Source organism: Schistocerca nitens, chromosome 3, assembly GCF_023898315.1.
Source record: "Schistocerca nitens isolate TAMUIC-IGC-003100 chromosome 3, iqSchNite1.1, whole genome shotgun sequence".
Classification (NCBI taxonomy): Eukaryota; Metazoa; Arthropoda; class Insecta; order Orthoptera; family Acrididae; genus Schistocerca; species Schistocerca nitens.
In genome coordinates, this window is record NC_064616.1 from 794,134,509 (window position 1) to 794,157,972 (window position 23,464).

The 23,464-nt window shown below is 44.3% G+C and overlaps 1 protein-coding gene across 1 annotated transcript in view; it reads right to left on the bottom strand.

Moving 5' to 3' along the window:
- The window catches only part of LOC126248811 (ras-related protein Rab-3), an 831,249-nt gene that overhangs the window by 663,143 nt on the left and 144,642 nt on the right, over window positions 1–23,464 (bottom strand). The window contains exon 2 of the mRNA XM_049950221.1: window positions 14,226–14,270. Within this exon, the coding sequence (XP_049806178.1) occupies window positions 14,226–14,228 (3 nt within the window). The 5' untranslated portion in view covers window positions 14,229–14,270. The remainder of the gene's footprint in view (window positions 1–14,225; window positions 14,271–23,464) is intronic.

The following is a 23,464-nucleotide window of genomic DNA, read 5'->3' on the forward strand; positions in this document are numbered from 1 at the left end:
GATTTGTATTTAAATTCGTCCAGCTGCCATCACCTATTGCAAACAATGAGTGTACTTAAAACTCTTGTACACCGAGCTCATGTAGTGTCAGATGCAGATAGTTTGCCTAAGAGCTTGCCCATCTGAAGAGGGTGTTCAAAGAGAATGGATATTCTACCCGTCAAATTAGCAAGGCACTTGCAATTAAGCCAAAGAAACAGGGAGTGGAGAAAGAAGGGAGCACGTCTACTAAATCTTTAGCTTTTCTTCCCTTTGTTGGCAACATTTCCTTCAAAATTGCAAGAATCCTCCACGGTTTCGAAGTGAAAGTAATTTTCCGTCCACCATCGAAGATTTCCGACCAGGTGGGATCAGTGAAAGACGATTTGATATTGCGGAAGGCGGGAATTTAGTCATATGTAGGACAAACATTGCGAACAGTAGAAGAACGTTGCACTGAACATCAGCGCTGTACTCGCCTTTTGCAACCTAGCAAGTCAGCAATTGCTGAGCACTGCATTTCCACTGGACACTCAATGGAGTATGACAGCCGGCCGAAGTGGCCGTGCGGTTAAAGGCGCTGCAGTCTGGAACCGCGAGACCGCTACGGTCGCAGGTTCGAATCCTGCCTCGGGCATGGATGTTTGTGATGTCCTTAGGTTAGTTAGGTTTAACTAGTTCTAAGTTCTAGGGGACTACTGACCTCAGCAGTTGAGTCCCATAGTGCTCAGAGCCATTTGAACCATTTTGAGTATGACAAGACAACAATTTTGGCCACAGCAACATCCTTTTGGGACTCTGTCATAAAAGAATCAGTGGAAATTCGCATGACAGACAATCTTATGAACCGTGACAATGACTACCAGCTAGATAATGCGTGGAACGCCGTCATCTCTAAGATCTGCTCCAGACGAAGACGTCAGAGTACTCCGATGGCCGCAGCAATTGACAACTCCGAAGACAGCTGAGTTCTGCAGTTCCACCAGCGAGGGCGCTGCTGGCGGGCGGTTTCGGTTCGTCTCTCCATATGATTTTGACGCATGCGCGGAATACTCACTGCACGCTATATATTACGGAACGGAGGGCGTCTTCGTCAGTCTTCGATGGCTCACCTGAGGATGGCTGGCAGTTGTCCAGTCGAAATATCGTGGATGGAAGCTAACGACGACCGGCTGCAAGCCCGAAATCTTTTTTATTGTCCTCGTATTATTATACTCATTACATTTTATTAATATACGTACACTGTCCTCTTCAGTGGTGCAGGAATTACAGTTTGAAGAGGATAGTAATTTTAGCAGAAGTCGCATTTTATTTAAACTTCCGGGCATATTAAAACTGTGTGCCGGACCGAGACTCAAACTCAGGACCTTTGCCTTTCGCGGGCAAGTTCTCTCCCAACAGAGCTACCCAAGCACGACTCTCGCCCCGTCCTCACACTTTTCATTCCGCCAGTATCTCGTCTCCTACCTTCCAGTCAATTGTCTGGAAGGTAGGAGACGAGGTATTGGCGGAATTAAAGCTGTGAGGACGGGGCGCCGGCACGGTAGCTCAGCGTGTTCGGTCAGAGTGTTACGTACCCTCTGTAATAAAAAAAAAACTGAGTTAATCGATCATCAACGAACTTCATCGGATGTCTTACGACATCCGCCCCGAGCAGATACAACGAACAAAAATACCGGCACGGTAGCTCAGCGTGTTCGGTCAGAGAGCCGGTTGGCCTCTGTAATAACAAAAAACTGAGTGGAAGGATCAACCACCGAACTTGAACAGGATGTCTTGCGACGTCCACAACGATCAATAACGAACACAAAAAAAAAAAGGTTGGTAGAGCATTTGCCCGCGAAAGGCAAAGGTCCCGAGTTCGAGTCTCGGTCCGGCACACAGTTTTAATTTGCCAGGAAGTTTCATATCACCGCACACTCCGCTGTAGAGTGAACATTTCATTCTAGAAACATCGCGTTTTATTAGTACATATGTAACTGTAACTTATTGAATAAACAAGAGCTGTTTGTAATTCCTCGAAGTACCGACTGATTTACAGACCCAAAACAACCAGTAACAATCAGTTTCGGAGCAGGCCAGACTAGCTTAACGATGAAAAGGTTAGGAACACTAATTTAGCATTATTGCTATCTAAAACAGAATAAGTTGTTTAATGGGTCCTTGATTTAAATTAACCCAAAGGAAATGAAGTAAAATCCGATATTAGTTCTCAAAACGATCTTTTCTTAGATGCATCATGTTGTTACTTTGAATCTCTGCGATTACATCTCATAATTAAACAAGCAATGGATACAATTTTACTCTCTCCAATTCTGGTTCCAATACTTTTTTTTTGACAGATTGAACAGCATACTTGGAAATTTAGAAAATGAGAAAGAGGAAGGTAATTTGAGTGAAGAAAACAAAGAACATAACAATATAATCACAACCAGTTCTAGTGAAAATATATAAATGCGCATGACAGAAATGACCACTGGAAAAAATCAAGATGCAGGGTATTTCGTTGTTCAAATGTGAAGTGTTCTGAATATCAGTTCTTTTCTCTTATTTCAGAAAAAAAATTGTTTCAGGAAGTTTGTCTCTTCATGCAATTTTACTAATTCGTAATGAAATTCTTTTGAGCTTGTCATTACACATTTTATCTCAATAAATAACGACAGGGCTTCAGCACTCTTTCCTACGTCTGAGCATAATAAGTTTTTATCACATTGGGAAACTAAAATATTGTTTTTATCTTTATGTCATTCTGTCTCGATAACAACGCAATTTATAATACGTGATGTGTAGTGCACAAGAGTAGTCTACCTAAAACCGTTGTTAATAATTTACCGTCGGCAGTGGGACTAATAGGCACATTAAAGCTTGTTTCTTTCAATTTACTGTGTAGACTTCACGTCTACTAGAATCTACACTCACTATTTGCAGTGACTGACAAATAATTCTCCTTATTCGAGAAACCTCGGAAACAAATAATCTAAGTAGATCATTCCATCCAGCTGGTAAATGTTAAATGCTTTAAAATTTATTTACCTTCCGCATGTTATCGTCTATTGCATTTCCACGAGGCTCAGAAAAGAGTCTACGGCTCATCAATATCGTCTCCTCCGCTCAGAGGTATTTTAAGATATCCGTATTTGATTTTATGTCCGCCATATGGCTTGCACTTAATTGCTACAAATTCTAATAAATATTCTTTGCATTTCAATAATAGCTTGTTTCATATTTATGCGTATTTAGGCTGTAAATCTTGTACTGGGACACACTGAAGGCTTACGAAAGCGGTGCTTACTTACGAGGGAATCCGCTTACGACGCACTGCCGCTTCTTAACACGAAAGCCCTTTCAAGCGCTCAGAATTCCAAGCAGCGTGGGTGGAGGTCGATGCGATGCGATGCGAGCAGCACAGAAAAATGTTTTTATCGTCGCGGAGAAGAACGCAGCTACCAGGCAGTGGTATCTCGGATCGAACTACAGCAGTTTAGTTTCGGCGTAGAACGAGCCCAATTACATTGAGCATTGTTTTTCTTCTTTACAGCGGGGTCATCAATCGTTTTAAGTAGCACGCGTACCCGTTCTCAATTAACAGTTGGATATATTCCAATCTCTGTCTTGAACCGACAATTGTAGCCGGCTATTGGTGCCTCAAATACCATGTAAGTTATTCCCCCTGACGTCTTACACATGTCCTTTCATCTTGTCCCTTCGTCTAGTAAGTGCTTTTTACATGTTTCTTACAGTCTTTTCTGCAGAACACCACTTTATTTCTTACCTTATCAGTCCATTTGTATACTGACGCGCCCCCAAGACATCACACGTTATCCCTTCTTTCATCATTATCAAGACCGTCAGGTAGTCAACATGACGATATTATCAACATTCTAAACTATAGTCAGTACACAAACCTTCGTGAAAAGTACGACGACAAGACGCAGAACTCTCAAAAAATCATTTGCACCCTCATAACTAGTATGCTTGTGTTTTTTATAGGAGACCTCGCTGTCCTCACTCCTTTCATAACAGGAAATCGCACCGTACAACCACCCGTGTAATGGAAATGAACTTCAACCTGCATTTCCAGTGCAGGTCTCGCGTGAGCCACCAATCTGAAAGTGAAGCTTGTGTAAACATGTATCCGAACATGCTTCAGAAGGTCATTTTAAACTTTGATCGAGCGCGTGTTGTGACTTTACGGTAAGAAAGGTTATCAACACGGGACGGTGCCGGTCGAATTGGCGGATATCACAGCAAGACATCTGGAACACTCAACCCCTATCTAGATACACAAAACATTGAATAACTGCTTTGTAGCGACTGCGCGAGATCGGCATCATCAACTAACGACTGCCGTCAACACATTACGGCTGGTTACCGTGCGCAGAATGCAACACACGTTGGCGCTGCATTTTTGGGGACAACTTGCTGTTCTACAGTACGCGGCCGTCCAAACATGATCAGTCCAGTCCAGAGGTGCCCAAACTTTTCCTCTGACGGAACACTTTGAGAATGCTGGTACTTTGATGCAACAGCTTGTTTATTTTGAACGAGAATAAAATTTTTAAAAAATTATAAAAACTTGTTTTATGCAGTGATTATTTCCTTTTTAAATCGTAACTGATAAAACAGAAATCATAAGAACTTTTTAAAAAATAATTAGTAACGTTAAAATGTCGAAAAAACCGTCATTTCACCAACAGTTTTTCGTGGAGCACTTATTCAGTTCGTTGGCCAGGGTGGCTGAGCGGTTCTAGGAGCTACAGTCTGGAACCGCGCAACTACTACGGGCGCAGGTTCGAATCCTGCCTCGGGCATGGATGTGTGTGATGTCCTTAGGTTAGTTAGGCTTAAGTAGTTCTAAGTTCTAGCGTACTGATGACCTCGGCAGTTAAGTCCCATAGTGCTCAGAGCCATTTGAGCCATTTGAACTTATTTACTGTATGGCTGGTCCCGGTGGAGGTTCGAGTCCTCCCTCGGGCATGGATGTGTTCAAAAATGGTTCAAATGGCTCTGAGCACTATGGGACTCAACTGCTGAGGTCATTAGTCCCCTAGAACTTAGAACTAGTTAAACCTAACTAACCTAAGGACATCACAAACAACCATGCCCGAGGCAGGATTCGAACCTGCGACCGTAGCGGTCTTGCGGTTCCAGACTGCAGCGCCTTTAACCGCACGGCCACTTCGGCCGGCCATGGATGTGTGTGTTTGTCCTTAGGATAATTTAGGTTAAGTGGTGTGTAAGCTTAGGGACTGATGACCTTAGCAGTTAAGTCCCATAAGATTTCACACACATTTGAACTTCTTTTTTTGAACTTATTTAGTTCCCACAGAGCACAATTTGGGAAACCCTGGTCTAGCTTCTCGGAGCCAATTAAGAACAATAATACAATCCCACTGCGCCTCTCCCCCCCCCTCCCCCTCCCCTCCACACCCTCATGTGAACACTGCGGTGCGCGTGAAAGTTCGGTGAGAGAACTCCTGAAATGAAAAAATGTTCTAATGTGTGTGAATTCCTAAGGAACCAAACTGCTGAGGTCATCGGTCCCTAGACTTACACACTACTTAAAATAACTTAAACTAAGTTATGCTAAGAACAACACACACACCCGTGCCCGAGGGAGGACTCGAATCTCCGGCGGCAGGGGCCGCGCAATTCGTGCACGACGCCTCAAACCGCGCAGCCACTCCGCACAGCCCTGAAATGAAACCTGAATCAAAGGCGTCAGTGAATATTTTTGAAACACCTTGTATTTTGTTTTTTTAAACCATAGTGTCATTATCATTTAACAGAAAGTTAAGATAAAAATAGTAGACATAAAATATGGTTTGTTGCAGAACACTACGTAACACGCTATAACAGCGTACGGCAAATGAATAAGTAATACGAGTGAGACAATCGCTGTAGGGAAGGTTGAAGCGAAAACACATTTTGCCACTCGACACAGCCAGCAGAGCCTGCCGCTGTGGATGAGCGGTTCTAGGCGCTTCAGTCTGGAACCGCGCGACCACTACGGTCGCAGGTTCGAATCCTGCCTCGGGCATGGATGTGTGTGATGTCCTTAGGTTCGTTAGGTTTAAGTAGTTCAAAGTTCTAGGGGACTGATGACCTCAGATATTAAGTCCCATAGTGCTCAGAGCCATTTGAACCATTTGAGACAGCAGATGCGGTGTTCAGCCTGAATCATTTCTGGTTTCCAAAAAACCAGTCAGTGCGTGAGAAAGGAAGTGAAGCACTCAGGACAGTAGGAAAGGAAATTAAATTTGATGGGATGAGAGGACTTGTGGTGTTATTTCTGTGGTTACAAAATCGAGACTAATTTACAAAGAGCCTAGCGCTCAAAGCCAACTTTTCGGTATGACATTGCTCCCCCTCCGGTCTGGGTGTAAACACTGATTTGTTTGGGAAGGATGTCATAAGTAGTAGAGTGATGGGGCTCCAAGCGCAATTTTCATATCAAATTGATATGCAAATTATTTAAATTGATTAATTAATTATCCCCACACCCAACCTTCTCCCCCCCCCCTGCACCCCAGATGACGTCATGAGTTTTCTCAGCTGGCGTCATCCCAACCCCCTTCCCCTGACCCTCCCCCACCTACCCTACTGGTGTGAAATTTTAGTTATTATGACAATTTCGAATTTTGGAGAGAATAACGAATTTTGGCGAGAATTACCAATTACGGCAGGAATTTCGAATTTTGGTGGGAATTTCCAAATTTGGTGGGTATTTCTTTGACGACCCGCCCCCCCCCCCTCCCCAACTGAGAAAAGGTGGGAAATTAAAAATGGTGGTGCCCTTACTGGAAATCGAACCCTGGTCCTGCTGGATGGAAAGCACAAGTGCTCCCCCCCCCCCCCCCCAATACATGTAAACTGTAAAGATGATGGAGAGGAAGGTTAGTTTAGTGCACTTTATTTATTTTGGACAGGAAATTGAAGTAAAGATCGGTCCTAATTACGTAATTAATCATAAAGGTTGGTCCTAATTACCCAACTCTATGCAAAGGACTACACAAGGAGTGCCTAAAAACGCAATACAGCTCAAAAATTAGCGATACCATACAACTGACGTTACCCTGCTGGGAAACAATTTCACAATACCACTCGAAACTTGTGACAGACATACTCAAATTATACCCTTCACCTACAAGCTGGTGGGGAAAATGCTGGAGTGGGAGAGTGGGAAATATGTTCAAGTGACGAGATGCTGGTGTCAGACAGAGAGGAGTTTAATATGTGTATTACCTGTAAGCATACTACAGACGCCTCCTAGACAATCATGCTGCAGCCCAGGTAATCGTAGCCAATACATGCTACCGCAACTGATGTAAAATGCTTCACTGCTCTAATTAAAAATCGTAATTGTTGTGAAAAAAGATCAGCACTCGTAATCAATAGGTCATAATGCAACACATGTACTGCGGAAGATCGTTGTCCCAAAAGATTGCAGAGAGGGTGGCAGATGAACTGCATTCTCCTTTGGCATTTCACCAACACTAAAGGATGCGAAGCCAACTAAACAATTAGAGGTAAATGAGAGTGCCCTCCCCCCTACACGCCACCCAATGGTCGGGGCATACCTGCCTATGGCGGCCACACACACACACACACACACACACACACACACACACACACACACACACTGAACCGTCCCCACACCGTACCCACAAGTTCCAACCGTTCTGAATGTGAAAACACTGCTCTGTAAAAATTGCATTTAACGTCAATGCAAGTCTTATAATCAAGCATCTACTAGAAAGGAATATACAATCGCAACGATAATTAATGTCCTCTTTCCACGAAAACAGGTGCAGTCCATTTTCTTTTAGTTTTATGAGCAAAGTCGGTGTAGTTTTCACGTTTGATTGCAGGATACAATTCCCATCTCATTATTTTGCGATATCTAACGAAGTGCACTGCCACCGACTACAGATGACTGAAATTCAGAGGTTGGGCTATAAACCCCCTATACATGTCCACCTTGCATAAAGCCGGGAAAGAAAACTTGCACTACTTTGCTGTGAAATCTATTGATCACGACACGACCTGACAGCATCTCTCGAATTCAAATCAGTGTCTGTTAAATACACTGTGAAATAACACTAGAGAATACAATCTTTCATGCCATTTTTGCCCACATGTCGTAAAAACACAAGTATGTGCTACAAAAACCCACGTAGTTTACAGGGGGAGGAGAAGGGTTAAAAATAAATGCAGCCAGAGCATGATTTTTAAGCTTTTCTCAGTCCTGAGTGTCCGGGTACCCAAAACATACCTCAATCCCTTTCATATCGTGGTACGTTTTCCCTAATTTTATGCATTTTTAGTGAATTTACATAATTTTTCAAGGTTTTTGGTGATTTTACACATTTCCTCGTATTTCCCTCAATTTTACGCATTCCCCATCAATTTGTCATAATTACACCAGCTTTTCTTAGATTTTTACCGATTTTATGTCATTCTTTCATATTTCTTCAATAGTTTTCCATATTTATATTGACCTATTGCTGGCGCACCCATGCGTTGTTTGATTCTACATGAGGATTTTTGCGTGTGCTATACACCAGTCTACTAAAACACCCCACTAATTTCCTTTCTCTATGATCTACATGCATGCATTTTGGATAAGGCAGTGCCCTAGTAAACGTGGAACTAGGTAGGCTCTTAGAAGAAACAAAAGCAGACATCGCCTGCGTTCACGAACGTTTTCTGCGAGGCGTTAAGAATACAGAGCTCCCCTTACATTACATCACAATAGCAGGAACACCAAACGTGACAGCCGCGTTAATAGTAGTTACTAAAAACCCCATAGTAACACAGATCACCCAGATTTGCTCTGAACACATCGCCACAGCAGAAACAACAGACGGACAGGATGTATGGCTCATGTCGTCTATTTACGCTCAGTACTCGTATGATATAGAACCTTTCATAGACAAAATAAAAGACATTGCACGACACTCAGAAAGAAAAAGGCTGCTCGTTCTAACCGATATCAACGCAAAATCTCCCTTGTGGAACTCAGATAGAACTGACGACAGAGGAAACTAGTGGTTGACGTGGTAAATGAATGCAGCCTCTTCATACTGAATAGGGAGGGTCAGATACCTACCTGCCGCGGAGACGCCGGTGGTGTAAGTACCATAGACCTTTCTCTAGGGAACGCAAAATCTCTTCCACTAGTCAACACATAGACGGTATTGGATACAGCCACACACATCGACCACAACACAATCGTCATAACCACAGATGGATATGTCACTACACATAATATGGACCATGAACAGCAGCATTTACTCATAGGAAGAGCTGACTGGCAAAAAGTTCGAGATATTGTTAAGGCATCGTCACTAAACACCGTTCAAGGCAGTACAGATTACAGAACGCATGTACTAACAGAGGTCCTACAAACACCACAGGAAGCAGCTTTACCACGGGCAAAAGCAGGGTGGGAACAGGAACAACCGTGGTCGACAGAACTGGCAAGATTAAGGAAGGATTTACGGGACAAAAGAAAGTACTACCAACAAGCAAAGACAGCTTCTGAAAGACAGATAAGACTTGACCTGTATCGTGACGCTAAACAGGAACACCAAAAACAACTAAAGACAACAAGGCAAGACTACTGGACCAATTTCATGAAAACCCAGCTACAGAACGACATCTGGGGACAACCTTTCAAAATAGAAACAGAAAGAGTTAAGGCACCGATAGTTCTGTCAACACTAAAATAAGCTGACGGTAGAATGACCAGAGGGTGGAGAAGAACAGCAGAATGTCTTCTGAACAGGCTCCTCCCAGATGACGACCCCACACAAGACGAGCGACACCACGCTGACCTAAGAGAGAGCATGAGGCGACCATGTATCAATGACAGTGTAACCATACCATTCTTACAAGAAGAAGTCGCGACGGCAATCAGCAGGCTTAAAAACCTAAAAGCACCCGGCCCAGACAAAATACTTTCAGAAACATTAAAACAAACAGTAACACAAATCACACCTTTTCTTCTTAACATGTTCAACTAGGCACTACTAACTGGCAGGATTCCAAACCTCTGGAAAACTACTAATGTAGTAATAATCAGGAAATCACAAGACAAAGAGCCAACAGACCCCAAGAGGTACCTACCGATCTGCCTCTTAGACACTCTCGCCAAGGTACAGGAAAGACTCCTGTGTGACCGCTTACAATTGCACATAAGTCTCCTCGGGTTAACGCCCCATCAATTCGGCTTCAGGGAAGGTAGATCAATAGAAGACGCCGTCAATCAAGCACTGACAGTTACAAAAAGCATCAGTGACAAATACACTCCTGGAAATTGAAATAAGAACACCGTGAATTCATTGTCCCAGGAAGGGGAAACTTTATTGACACATTCCTGGGGTCAGATACATCACATGATCACACTGACAGAACCACAGGCACATAGACACAGGCAACAGAGCATGCACAATGTCGGCACTAGTACAGTGTATATCCACCTTTCGCAGCAATGCAGGCTGCTATTCTCCCATGGAGACGATCGTAGAGATGCTGGATGTAGTCCTGTGGAACGGCTTGCCATGCCATTTCCACCTGGCGCCTCAGTTGGACCAGCGTTCGTGCTGGACGTGCAGACCGCGTGAGACGACGCTTCATCCAGTCCCAAACATGCTCAATGGGGGACAGATCCGGAGATCTTGCTGGCCAGGGTAGTTGACTTACACCTTCTAGAGCACGTTGGGTGGCACGGGATACATGCGGACGTGCATTGTCCTGTTGGAACAGCAAGTTCCCTTGCCGGTCTAGGAATGGTAGAACGATGGGTTCGATGACGGTTTGGATGTACCGTGCACTATTCAGTGTCCCCTTGACGATAACCAGTGGTGTACGGGCAGTGTAGGAGATCGCTCCCCACACCATGATGCCGGGTGTTGGCCCTGTGTGCCTCGGTCGTATGCAGTCCTGATTGTGGCGCTCACCTGCACGGCGCCAAACACGCATACGACCATCATTGGCACCAAGGCAGAAGCGACTCTCATCGCTGAAGACGACACATCTCCATTCGTCCCTCCATTCACGCCTGTCGCGACACCACTGGAGGTGGGCTGCACGATGTTGGGGCGTGAGCGGATGACGGCCTAACGGTGTGCGGGACCGTAGCCCAGCTTCATGGAGACGGTTGCGAATGGTCCTCGCCGATACCCCAGGAGCAACAGCGTCCCTAATTTGCTGGGAAGTGGTGGTGCGGTCCCCTACGGCACGGCGTAGGATCCTACGGTCTTGGCGTGCATCCGTGCGTCGCTGCGGTCCGGTCCCAGGTCGACGGGCACGTGCACCTTCCGCCGACCACTGGCGACAACATCGATGTACTGTGGAGACCTCACGCCCCACGTGTTGAGCAATTCGGCGGTACGTCCACCCGGCCTCCCGCATGCCCACTATACGCCCTCGCTCAAAGTCCGTCAACTGCACATACGGTTCACGTCCACGCTGTCGCGGCATGCTACCAGTGTTAAAGACTGCGATGGAGCTCCGTATGCCACGGCAAACTGGCTGACACTGACGGCGGCGGTGCACAAATGCTACGCAGCTAGCGCCATTCGACGGCCAACACCGCGGTTCCTGGTGTGTCCGCTGTGCCGTGCGTGTGATCATTGCTTGTACAGCCCTCTCGCAGTGTCCGGAGCAAGTATGGTGGGTTTGACACACCGGTGTCAATGTGTTCTTTTTTCCATTTCCAGGAGTGTACGTGACCGCCATGCTAATCGACATAGTCGGGGCTTTTGACAACTTGTGTTGGCCATCCCTTTACGCCAGGTTAAGGGAAATGAGGCTATCATCTTCCCTCTACAATAGCCTCCTCGACTACTGCAGAGGCAGAGTGGCGGAGTGGAGGGCTGGTACACGGAAGGCTGTCAAGAGAATAACGAAGGGATGTCCACAGGGCTCGATCTGCGGACCAATATTCTGGGACCTCGCTATCAAGAGCCCTTGCTGAGCATGCTGCGCGGTGATGATAGGGTAAGAGGTGTGGTGACGTACGCAGATGACCTGCTCGTAGTGGTGTCAGCCAACTCGAGAAAAGCACCAGAGACAAAATGCACGCAACTGCTTCAGAAAAATAACAATTGGTACAAAGAAAATAAATTAAAAATCGCTCCCATCAAAACTGTAGATTTACTGCTCAGAGGGATACTACAGCGGAATCCAATTCTAAAATTAGATAATACAAGGATACATAGGAAGCAAGCCACGCGTTATCTAGGACTGCATCTTGACGAAAAACAGACTTTCAACTATCACATCAAATTGACAATTGACAAAGCCTCAAAAATTATGCACGAACTAGCAAGACTCAACACAACTCAGTAAAAATTACCTATTAAGACCATAAGGACCTACCAAATTGCGATATTTGATGCCACCGCATGCTTCGCCGCAAGTGCGTGGGCTCACAGACTGAACATACAGACTAACAAGACAATTGCAAGATGAGGTCAGCGTAGTGTACTCCTGAGAATGAGCGGAGGCTTCAACACCACATCACTAGAGGCACTTTGCGTTGTGATGGGGACCTGTCCTATAGACATAACCCTCCCGCCGGAGGTTCGAGTCCTCCCTCGGGCATGGATGTTTGTGTTGTTCTTAGCATAAGCTAGTTTAAATTAGATTAAGCAGTGTGTAAGTCTAGGGACCGATAACCTAAGCAGTTTGGTCCCTTAGGAATTCACACACATTTGAACATAGACATAACAATATGGTATAGAGCTGCTCTTTACTGGCTTAAGAGGGACAGGCTTGATAACGTCACCGAAATTAGAGGAACCAACATTATGAACAAAACACAAATGAAACAATAGCAAATTCAAACATGGCAGGGAGAGTGGGACGCATCCGACAAGGGTCGTCGAATATACTCTTTCTTTCCTGACGTGCGCGAAAGATTACTACTGAAACATGTCGACCGAAGCCGGGGGATGGTCCATTTCCTGACAGGCCACGGGCCTTATCCGATACATTTAAACAAGGGACTAACGATTAACTATGCGTTTGCGGAGAAACTGGGACACCAGAACATTTCACACTGCTATGCAACACGCTTGCACAAGTGAGACCTTTACAAAAAAAATGGTTCAAATGGCTCCGAGCACTATGGGACTTAACTTCTGAGGTCATCAGTCCCCTAGAACTTGGAACTACTTACACCTAACCAACCTAAGGACATCACACACATCCATGCCCGAGGCAGGTTTCGAACCTGCGACCGTAGCGGTCGCGCGGTTCCAGACTGTAGTGCCTAGAAGCGCTCGGCCACCACAGCCGGCGAGACCTTTACAGAGCGACAGTGACATCACCAGTATAATACGTAATCCTGATGACTGGAACGCAATAAATAGCGTAGCCGATATTGTATCGAACACACTGCATGAAGAATACAAGCGCCAAAACCCTTATTGGAAGAAGGCGTAGACAACCACAAACAAGACAGCAAACCACATGGGAGGACACAAACCACAAGGGAGGACACAAGATTCCGAAACCGAGGAAGGAACCAACACACTAAGTGAACATGACTCAGAAGGGATCAACACGTAAGGGACCCAAGCCAACAACGCATGACACTGCACGCCACAACACAGTCACAAACAACACAACAGGCAGTAAAAGTCATAAAACAAACAAACACCGACACTACATACTAAGACTCTAGTAATAACGTAACGTCGCTTGGGAGGAGAAGGCTCGAAGAATTCTATTCTGAGGTTCCTACTCCCCAATGACATATTGCATAGCGTTCAAAGTATACTGCACACAAGCAGTAATGTATTGTTTGTCTTATTATGTGTAGACAGAAGTATATTCTCTTCTCTATTTAAAGCTACAGTGAATTAATTTTCTACATCAAATGTATTTTCTTATAAAGTACGTATAAGACTAAAAATGTAATGTATTAATTTATTTAAGGAATAATGCATTCAGGTAAGAACGAACTACATTCTATTTCGATTAAAAGATTTACGAACGTAAGTGTATTTCTCATGTAAAGCTAAAATTCATGTCTTCCATGCATCAAATATTCAGTCAGTATTTAATCTGTATAATACCAGGCGTATGTATCTAAAGCATCACATAGAATATACCTCAACTACCAACAACACGACAAACAAACAGCCGCTGGATAGCATTCAGTGTCCTGACTTGCAACACTCCCAGTAATACGCCAATACACACAAACACGGTAAACATACATTCGCACAAACCATTTCAGACGAGAATAGCTCGAGGTTGTACCCAGACCTTCTCACCTGAAATAGATAGAAATAGGCCATTACCAACCAACATGCTACAAGGCTGTATAACACATCCAGATACAGTATATCACTTCCCTCTACATACTGCAAATTATTTTCACCACACTCATTGTATTACATTTTTATTTTTATTTTTCTTTGACATTTGCTTTGTATAAATAATATTCTCATCAACTAGGCAGAAACAAGTTATATAGGACCATTTTAACAACTCTTAACCACTCAATTCGCTCTAACCTTCGAGAAATTTTTAAATATTATGTTCTTTATATTATAAAATGAGAAGTGTTTCCTGTTGGATTCCGAAGCATCCGATCCATATTACATTTCCAGGCGGTGGGTTACTCTATACTGTTAATGAAATAAATTTTTAAGTTCGTCCCACTCACGCTGCCATTTATTTGCCTTCCCGAGTCTTAGACTACAATTCCAGAAACTATCGTTTCGAAGTCGCTGTTTACGTCTCCAGCGCGCAGCCCCTACGAAGCAGCTATTATGTTCCAATTACATCGAGTGGGCGTACTCCAGAAACGACAAACAGCGCTTCAGCCGGTGTAGTCCTGAGAACATTAGGAGCGGAATTAGTTGCACTTACCAAACAGCATCGCAACAGATGCACCCATACACTGGCTCCAAAAATGACTACTGCATTGAAGATGGCGTCATGACACACACGTACTGCTGGCATCGGTATTCTACAGTATAGGCACGGACTATCACGAGCACAATTTTGACTGAACTGGCGTAATTGTGGACATATGGGACGAAAAATTTATTTTCTCATCAATACGCAAACCCCCCATGAATCATAGACCTTTCCGTTGGTGGAGAGGCTTGCGTGCCTCAGCGATACAGATAGCCGTACCGTAGGTGCAAAAACAACGGAGGGGTATCTGTTGAGAGGCCAGACAAACGTGTGGTTCCTGAAGAGGGGCAGCAGCCTTTTCAGTAGTTGCAGGTGCAACAGTCTGGATGATTGACTGATCTGGCCTTGTAACACTAACCAAAACGGCCTTGCTGTGCTGGTACTGCGAACTAAGATAGATACTGTCTACAGGAAAATTAAAGAGACCTTTGGAGAAATAAGAACTACTTGTATGAATATCAAGAGCTCAGATGGAAGCCCAGTTCTAAGCAAAGAAGGGAAAGCAGAAAGGTGGGAGGAGTATATAGAGGGTCTACACAAGGGCGATGTACTTGAGGGCAATATTATGGAAATGGAAGAAGATGTAGATGAAGATGAAATGGGAGATATGATACTGCGTGAAGAGTTTGACAGAGTACTGAAAGACCTAAGTCGAAACAAGACCCCGGGAGTAGACAACATTCCATTAGAACTACTGACAGCCTTGGGAGTGCTATTCCTGACAAAACTCTACCATCTGGTGAGCAAAATGTATGAGACAGGCAAAATACCCTCAGACTTCAAGAAGAATATAATCATTCCAATCCCAAAAAAGCAGGTGTTGACAGATGTGAAAATTACCGAACTATCAGTTTAATAAGTCACGGCTGCAAAATACTAACGCGAATTGTTTACAGAGGAATGGAAAAACTGGTGGAAGCTGACCTCGGGGAAGATCAGTTTGGATTCCGTAGAAATGTTGGAACAAGTGAGGCAATACTGACCCTACGGCTTATCTTAGAAGCTAAATTAAGAAAAGGCAAACCTACGTCTCTATCATTTGTACACTTAGAGAAAGCTTTTGACAATGTTGACTGGAATACTCTCTTTCAATTTCTGAAGGTGGCAGGGGTAAAATACAGGGATCGAAAGGCTATTTAAAATTTGTACAGAAACCAGATGGCAGTTATAAGAGTCGAGAGGCATGAAAGGGAAGCAGTGGTTGGGAAGGGAGTGAGACAGGGTTGTAGCCTCTCCCCGATGTTATTCAATCTGTATATTGAGCAAGCAGTAAAGGAAACAAAAGAAAAATTCGGAGTAGGAATTAAAATCCATGGAGAAGATGACATTGTAATTCTGTCAGAGACAGCAAAGGACTTGGAAGAGCAGTTGAACGGAATGGACAGTGTCTTGAAAGGAGGATACAAGATGAACATCAACAAAAGCAAAACTAGGATAATGGAATGTAGTTAACTCGGGTGATGCTGAGGGAATTAGATTAGGAAATCAAGACACTTAAAGTAGTAAAGGAGTTTTGCTATTTGGGGAGCAAAATAACTGATGATGGTCGAAGTAGAGAGGATATAAAATGCAGAATGGCAATGACAAGGAAAGCGTTTCTGAAGAAGAGAAATTTTTTAATATCGAGTATAGATTTAAGTGTCAGGAAGTCGTTTCTGAAAGTATTTGTATGGAGTGTACCCATGTATAGAAGTGAAACATGGACGATAAATAGTTTGGACAAGAGGAGAATAGAAGCTTTCGAAATGTGGTGCTACAGAAGAATGCTGAAGATTAGATGGGTAGATCACATAACTAATGAGGAGGTATTGAACAGAATTGGGGAGAAGAGGAGTTTGTGGTACAACTTCACTAGAAGAAGGGATCGGTTGGTAGGACATGTTCTGAGGCATCAAGGGATCACCAATTTATTACTGGAGGGCAGCGTGGAGGGTAAAAATCGTTGAGGGAGACCAAGAGATGAATACACTAAGCAGCTTCAGAAGGATGTGGATTGCAGTACGTACTGGGAGATGAAGCAGCTTGCACAGGATAGAGAAGCATGGAGAGCTGCATCAAACCAGTCTCAGGACTGAAGACCACAACAACAACAACGCAAACTTATATAAGCCCACAGGACATTATACTATAAACCCTTTTAAAAGAGGAGACTGGCCGCTTTAGAACACTGTAGAACTGGTCACATGAGTCATAGCAGTCAAACGGTGTGTACCGCCCTTCCCTTCAAGAACGGAAAAACTGGTAGAAATCGACCTTGGTGAATATCGGCTTGGATTCTGGAGGAACGTTGGAACACATGAGACAACACTGACCTTAAGAAAAGACAAACCTACGTTTACACCGTTTGTAGATTTGGGGAAAGCTTTTCACAATGTTGACTGGAATAGGTTCTTTAAATTTCTGATGGAGTTGGGTAGAATTCATGTAGCGAAAGGTAATTTCCAACTTGTACGGAAACCAGACGGCAGGTATAAGCAGTGGTTGAGACGGGAGTGAGACACGGTTGTAACCTATTCCCGATCTTATTCTGTCTATACATTGAGCAAGCTGTGAAGGAAAGCAAGGAGAAATCTGGAAAGCGAATTAAAGTTCAGAGGGAATAAATGAAAGTAGCTAGGATGATTGCAGGTACTAGAAATCGGGAACAACGGCAGGAGGGTGTCCACAATCAGGAAATTAAGAAAAACTGGGAATGAACTCTATAGATGTAGCAGTCAAGGCGAACAGGCTTAGATGGTGGGGTCATGTTACACGCGTGGGAGAAGCAAGGTTGCCCAAGAGACTCATGGGTTCAGCAGTAGAGGGTAGGAGGAGTCGGGGTAGACCAAGGAGAAGGTACCTGGATTCGGTTAAGAATGATTTTGAAGTAACAGGCTTAACATCAGAAGAGGCACCAATGTTAGCACTGAATAGGGGATCATGGAGGAATTTTATAAGGGGGACTATGCTCCAGACTGAACGCTGAAAGGCATAATCAGTCTCAAATGATGATGATGAGGGAATAAATAAACACTTTGTTCTGTCGATGACTTAGTAATTCTGTCAGAAACAGCAAAGGACCTGGAAGTGCAGCTGAATAGAGTGGACAGTGTCTTGAAAGTGAAATACATGATGAATATTAAGAAAAGCGAAACGAGGATGTTGGAATGTAGCGAAATTCAGTTCGGCGATGCTGAGGGCTTTAGATTAGGAAATGAGACACATAAAGTAATAGATAAATTCTTCTATTTGGGCAGAAAAATAAGGGATGATGACCGAAGAAGAGAGGATATGATCCGTAGACTATCTTTTCTGAGGGTATTTGTGTGGAGTATAGCCTTTTATGGAAGTGAAACGTGGACAATAAACAGTTTAGACAAGAAGAGAATAGAAGCTTTTGAATGTGTGTTACAGAAGAATGCTGAGTGTTAGGGGGAATGCACAACAAATGACGAGGTTCTGAATAAAATTGGGGAGAAAAGAAATTTGTGACACAACACGACCAAAAGAAGGGATCAGTTGACAGGACAGATTCTGAGACATCAGGGAATCGTCACTTTAGTACTGCAGGGAAGTATGGGGAGAAATTGCGGAGGTAGACCGAGAGACGAGTACAGTAAGTAGGTGTAAATGGAAGTGGTTTATAGTACTTATTCGGAGATGAAGAAGCTGGTAGAGGATAGAGTAGCTTGGAGAGCTGCATCAAGCCAGTCGTCGGAATGAAGACCATAACAACAACAATAGAATCCGTTAGCAGTCATCTCGTTTCCCCACTTTGTCACACACATTGAGCACCTCCGTATATCCTTTACTTCCCATAAACTCAGCGTCAACAACCCCATTGTTTTCCCCGTAATTACGAAAGATATCGTGCTGCCGCACCTTTATCAACACATCCCAGTAACTCTACACTTACACATTGTCTATACCCTCTCCCACCGCAATGTTAACAGACTCCCACTTCCGGACATCCATCCATCGTATCAGATCTAAGCCGCTACCTCTATTCCTTCTTTATTTTCAGGGCCCCCTTTCCTCCCTTTTCTTTCCTCCTCTTTACCTTGGCCTGCCCCCCACCTGTACCTTGAATCCAACAAACCGTCCTCCCACATTCTGTCAACTCCACCCAACCTGCCTGAGCCACATATCTCAACAGAATTTTAACTACCCCAAAGAACCAAACCGTATTCCCTATTCTCATTACTCCTACCATATTCAGGTCACTCCCATTAAACAGTACTGAAGTATGACGCACTGGAGTGTTTGTTTTAAATTTCTCACAACTAACCATCACTGATTCTAAATATCAGACGACGGTTTCCTATCTCTTATTTTAAATATCATCAATGAAAATCGTTTTTAATTTAGTTTAAAACCATTTGTATGTAGTTCATCTATTCCAAAAATATTGCAGCACGTGGTAGCTCTACTCCATACAGTCACAGTGCATGTACAGTTCTGTAATGCAAATCATTTGTGTAGTGCCGTGTCCCTAACCGGCGGAATAAGTTTCACTGTGATCACATTTCCCGGTCTCGATGTTTCACTTGTGTCACACAGTAGCGTATGTCGCAACAGCATTGTCATTGGCAGCTACGCCGACAGAGAACAGAACCGAGCGTCGGTTGCAGGTGAGACATTACCAGGGCCTAAATTATAGAACTCATTTGGAAGAAGATTTCCTTATTGTGGGCAGTGAAATAAATTAGACGTGAGCATTTTCTCGACACGTAATGTATAGCCACTGTGAGTGACCATTTTTGCGACAAGTTTGGTTTCATTTCAAAAATGGTTCAAATGGCTCTGAGCACTATGGGACTTAACATCTATGGGCATCAGTCCCCTAGAACTTAGAACTACTTAAACCTAACTAACCTAAGGACATCACACAACACCCAGTCATCACGAGGCAGAGAAAATCCCTGACCCCGCCGGGAATCGAACCCGGGAACCCGGGCGCGGGAAGCGAGAACGCTACCGCACGACCACGAGCTGCGGACTTGGTTTCATTTAATACTGTCAATGTTCAAAGTTCCTTTTATTAGAAATTTCGAAAAAATCGTTTTCATTTTCTTAAATACCTTTTGCAATTTCCCATCATTAAATATTTTTCATTAGATATGAAGGTAATCCCTAAAGTAAGTTCTCCTATTTTTTTATAAGTACATAGACCTATTTATTTCTACAATGGTTTACATCAGTTTACAGCTTGAACATTTAGTTATTTTTCGACTTAATCACAATTTCTGTCGATGCATTTTTGGAGGCGCTGTGGCAGTTTTGTATGCCCATGTCATACAGCTTGCCGCCATGTTGTTCAGAAAGTTATGAGCCTCTTCTTTCAGCTCGTCGTCGGAGCTGAATCGCTTTCTGGCCAAATGTTCTTTTAACTTAGGGAACAGGTGATAGTCACTGGCTGGCCGATGTGGCCGAACGGTTCTAGGCACTTCAGTCTGGAATCGCGCGATCGTTACTGTCGCAGGTTCGAATCCTGCCTCGGGCATGGATGTGTGTGATGTCCTTAGGTTAGGTAGGTTTAAGTAGTTCTAAGTTCCAGGGGACTGATGACCTCAGATGTTAAGTCCCATAGTGCTCAGAGCCATTTCAACCATTTGATAGTCACTGGGCGCCAAGTCAGGCCTATAGGGTGGGTAGTGATTATGTTCCACTGAAACTGTTGCAGGAGAGCAACGGTTTGCCGAGCAATGCGTGGGCGAGCGTTGTCATGGAGAATGTGTACGCCCTTGCTGAACATTCCTCTTCTCCTGTTCTGAATTACCCGTTTGAGTTTTTTCAGAGTTTCACAGTGCCTGTCCGCGTTAATTGTGGTCCCAGTGGGCATAAATTCGACCAAAAATACCCCTTTCCGATCCCACAAAACGGTTGTCATGCCGGTCGGAGTGGCCGAGCGATTCTAGGCGCTACAGTCTGGAACCGCGCGACCCCTACGGTCGCAGGTTCGAATCCTGCCTCCGGCATGGATGTGTGTGATGTCCTTAGGTTAGTTAGGTTTAAGTAGCTCTAAGTTCTAGGGGACTGATGACCTCAGAAGTCCCATGGTGCTAAGAGCCATTTTTTGAATGGTTGTCATGGCTTTACCGGCTGACTGTGTTTGTTTGAATTTCCGCGGCTTTGGCGAAGAAGGATGCCGCCACTGGCGTGATTGTTGCTTGGTCTCAGGTGTAAAGTGGTATGCCCAGGTTTCGTCACCCGTGACAATTGAGTTCAGAAAGCTGTCCTGTGCGGCTACAAGGCGGTGAAGAAATGCGCGGGAAGCATCAGCTCGTTGTCGCATGTGGCCCTCAGTCAGAATGCGTGGCACCCATCTTGCGCACACCTTCCGCTAGTTCAATGTTTCCATTAAAATTCTGTGAGCGGTGCTTCGGGAAACCTCAGGAACCAATGTGCAGAGATCATCCAGGGTGATCCGCCGATCTTCACGCATGCTTTGCTCAGCCTTCAACACTGTCTCAGAAACTGACGGTCTCCCGCTCCTTTGTTCGTCGTGAATTTCGGTCCGACCAGCTGCAAACTCTCTACACCACTTACGAACATTTTTGACATCCATGCACGACTTACCATACACTTCCGTCAATTGGCGATGGATTTCAATCCGCGCAGAGCCCTTTGCGTTCAAAAACCGCAATTCGCACTTGGCGGTAACATCGAACGCGAGCTCTATTCTCAACGGATGCCAAGCCGAGCATCTCAACGCGGCGTGCGCATGTTTACACACAGCGCGTGAAGCACTCTTCATAACAGTGTGACCAACTGCCACGCAAACAGAATTCTGTACTTATAAAAATAGGAGGCCTTACTTTTTGGATTACCCTCGTACTTTTAGAGTATGCAGTGGATATTCTCATTTTCCACGGAGGCTACTGTTGTGTTAACAGGGTTGCACTTACACATTCCTGAACTCAGGCATCTCACCACACCTCGACTGGCCCGCAAAATTAGCTGATTTTTATTCCGCAGAAAAGTTTTGGTCTAGAGGCAGTGTGACACGGTGTTAGCGTGATGTCTCTTGGAGGTGACAATTCTTTTTTCCAACGTGCTTAACGGTGTCCGGTATTTCCTTTATCGGACAGCCATACGGCTTAATAACGGAGTTCCTCTTACGGTGCAGGTACGTAATATTTTGTGCAGCTATTTTCAATTTGTTGCTCGCACACCACTGCTTCATCTGCACGACTGCATCATTCGCTCTATCCTTTAGCTTCACTCTGGCGTCAGCATACACCACAATGGGAATGTCGTAACAGAGGCAACTATTCTGTTTACTGAATTTGCTCCATGTAATAATTAAAAGTGGGGTCCTATCTAAAGGTCCCTAAACACAGGTTCACATACTGGCAACTGAGGACAGCCTTTGGTGATTATAAGGCCTCCTGCAAGATATTCAGCTGTTCGACATCCAGTTTTTAATGCTGTTTCAGAGTGATTCTGAGACCCGTAGAGCAATGGCGTGGATGCTGATAGTTTAGTTCATAGCTAATGGCTTCCTCCTGCAGCCACGGAGAGGTCTACACAATGTGCAGCGCTATAGCGCATAGCCAACACTTCAGAAGCATGTGTACGTTATGTTGTTAGGGTCATGCGAACAAGATGGCAGTTAACCCGTAGTATAGAAAGATAGTGGGAGAGGGAGGGGGAGTTACAGGATCCTCTGCATCGTGCAATTCTTCTATCCACACACACACACACACACACACACACACACACACACACACACACAAACGCGCGTGCACGCGGGCGCTCGCGCGCGCCTTCTCGTGTAGTCTGTCATGTATCAGAGCAACCAATACATCTACATCGATACTCTGCAAATCACATTTAAGTGCCTGGCAGAGGGTCATCGAACCACCTTCACAATTCTCTATTATTCCAATCTCGTATAGCGCACGGAAAGAATGAACACCTATATCTTTCCGTACGAGCTCTGATTTCCCTTATTCTATCTAGGTGATCGTTCCTCCCTATGTAGGTCGGTGTCAACAAAACATTTTCGCATTTGGAGGAGAAAGTTGGTGATTGGAATTATTGAAAAGATTTCGTCGCAACGAAAAACGCCTTTCTTTTAATGATGTCCAGCCCAAATCCTGTATCATTTCTGTGACACTCTCTCCCATATTTCGCGATAATACAAAAAGTACTGCCTTTCTTTGGACTTTTTCGATGTACTCTGTCAGTCCTATCTGGATAGGATCCCACACCGCGCAGCAGTAGTCTAAAAGAGAACGGACAAGCGTAGTGTAGGCAGTCTCCTTAGAAGACCTGTTACATTTTCTAAGTGTCCTGGCAATAAAACGCAGTCTTTGGTTAACCTTCCCCACAACATTTTCTGTGTGTTCCTTCCAATTTAAATAGTTCGTAATTGTAATACCTAGGTATAAAAGCCGTAAATTCAACTAAATACCTAGGTATTACATTATCAAATGAATGATAATGTAATACCTAGGTATTTAGTTGAATTTACGGCTTTTAGATTAGGCTGATTTATCGTGTAACCGAAGTTTAACGAGTTTCTTTTAGCACTCATGTGGATGACCTCACACTTTTC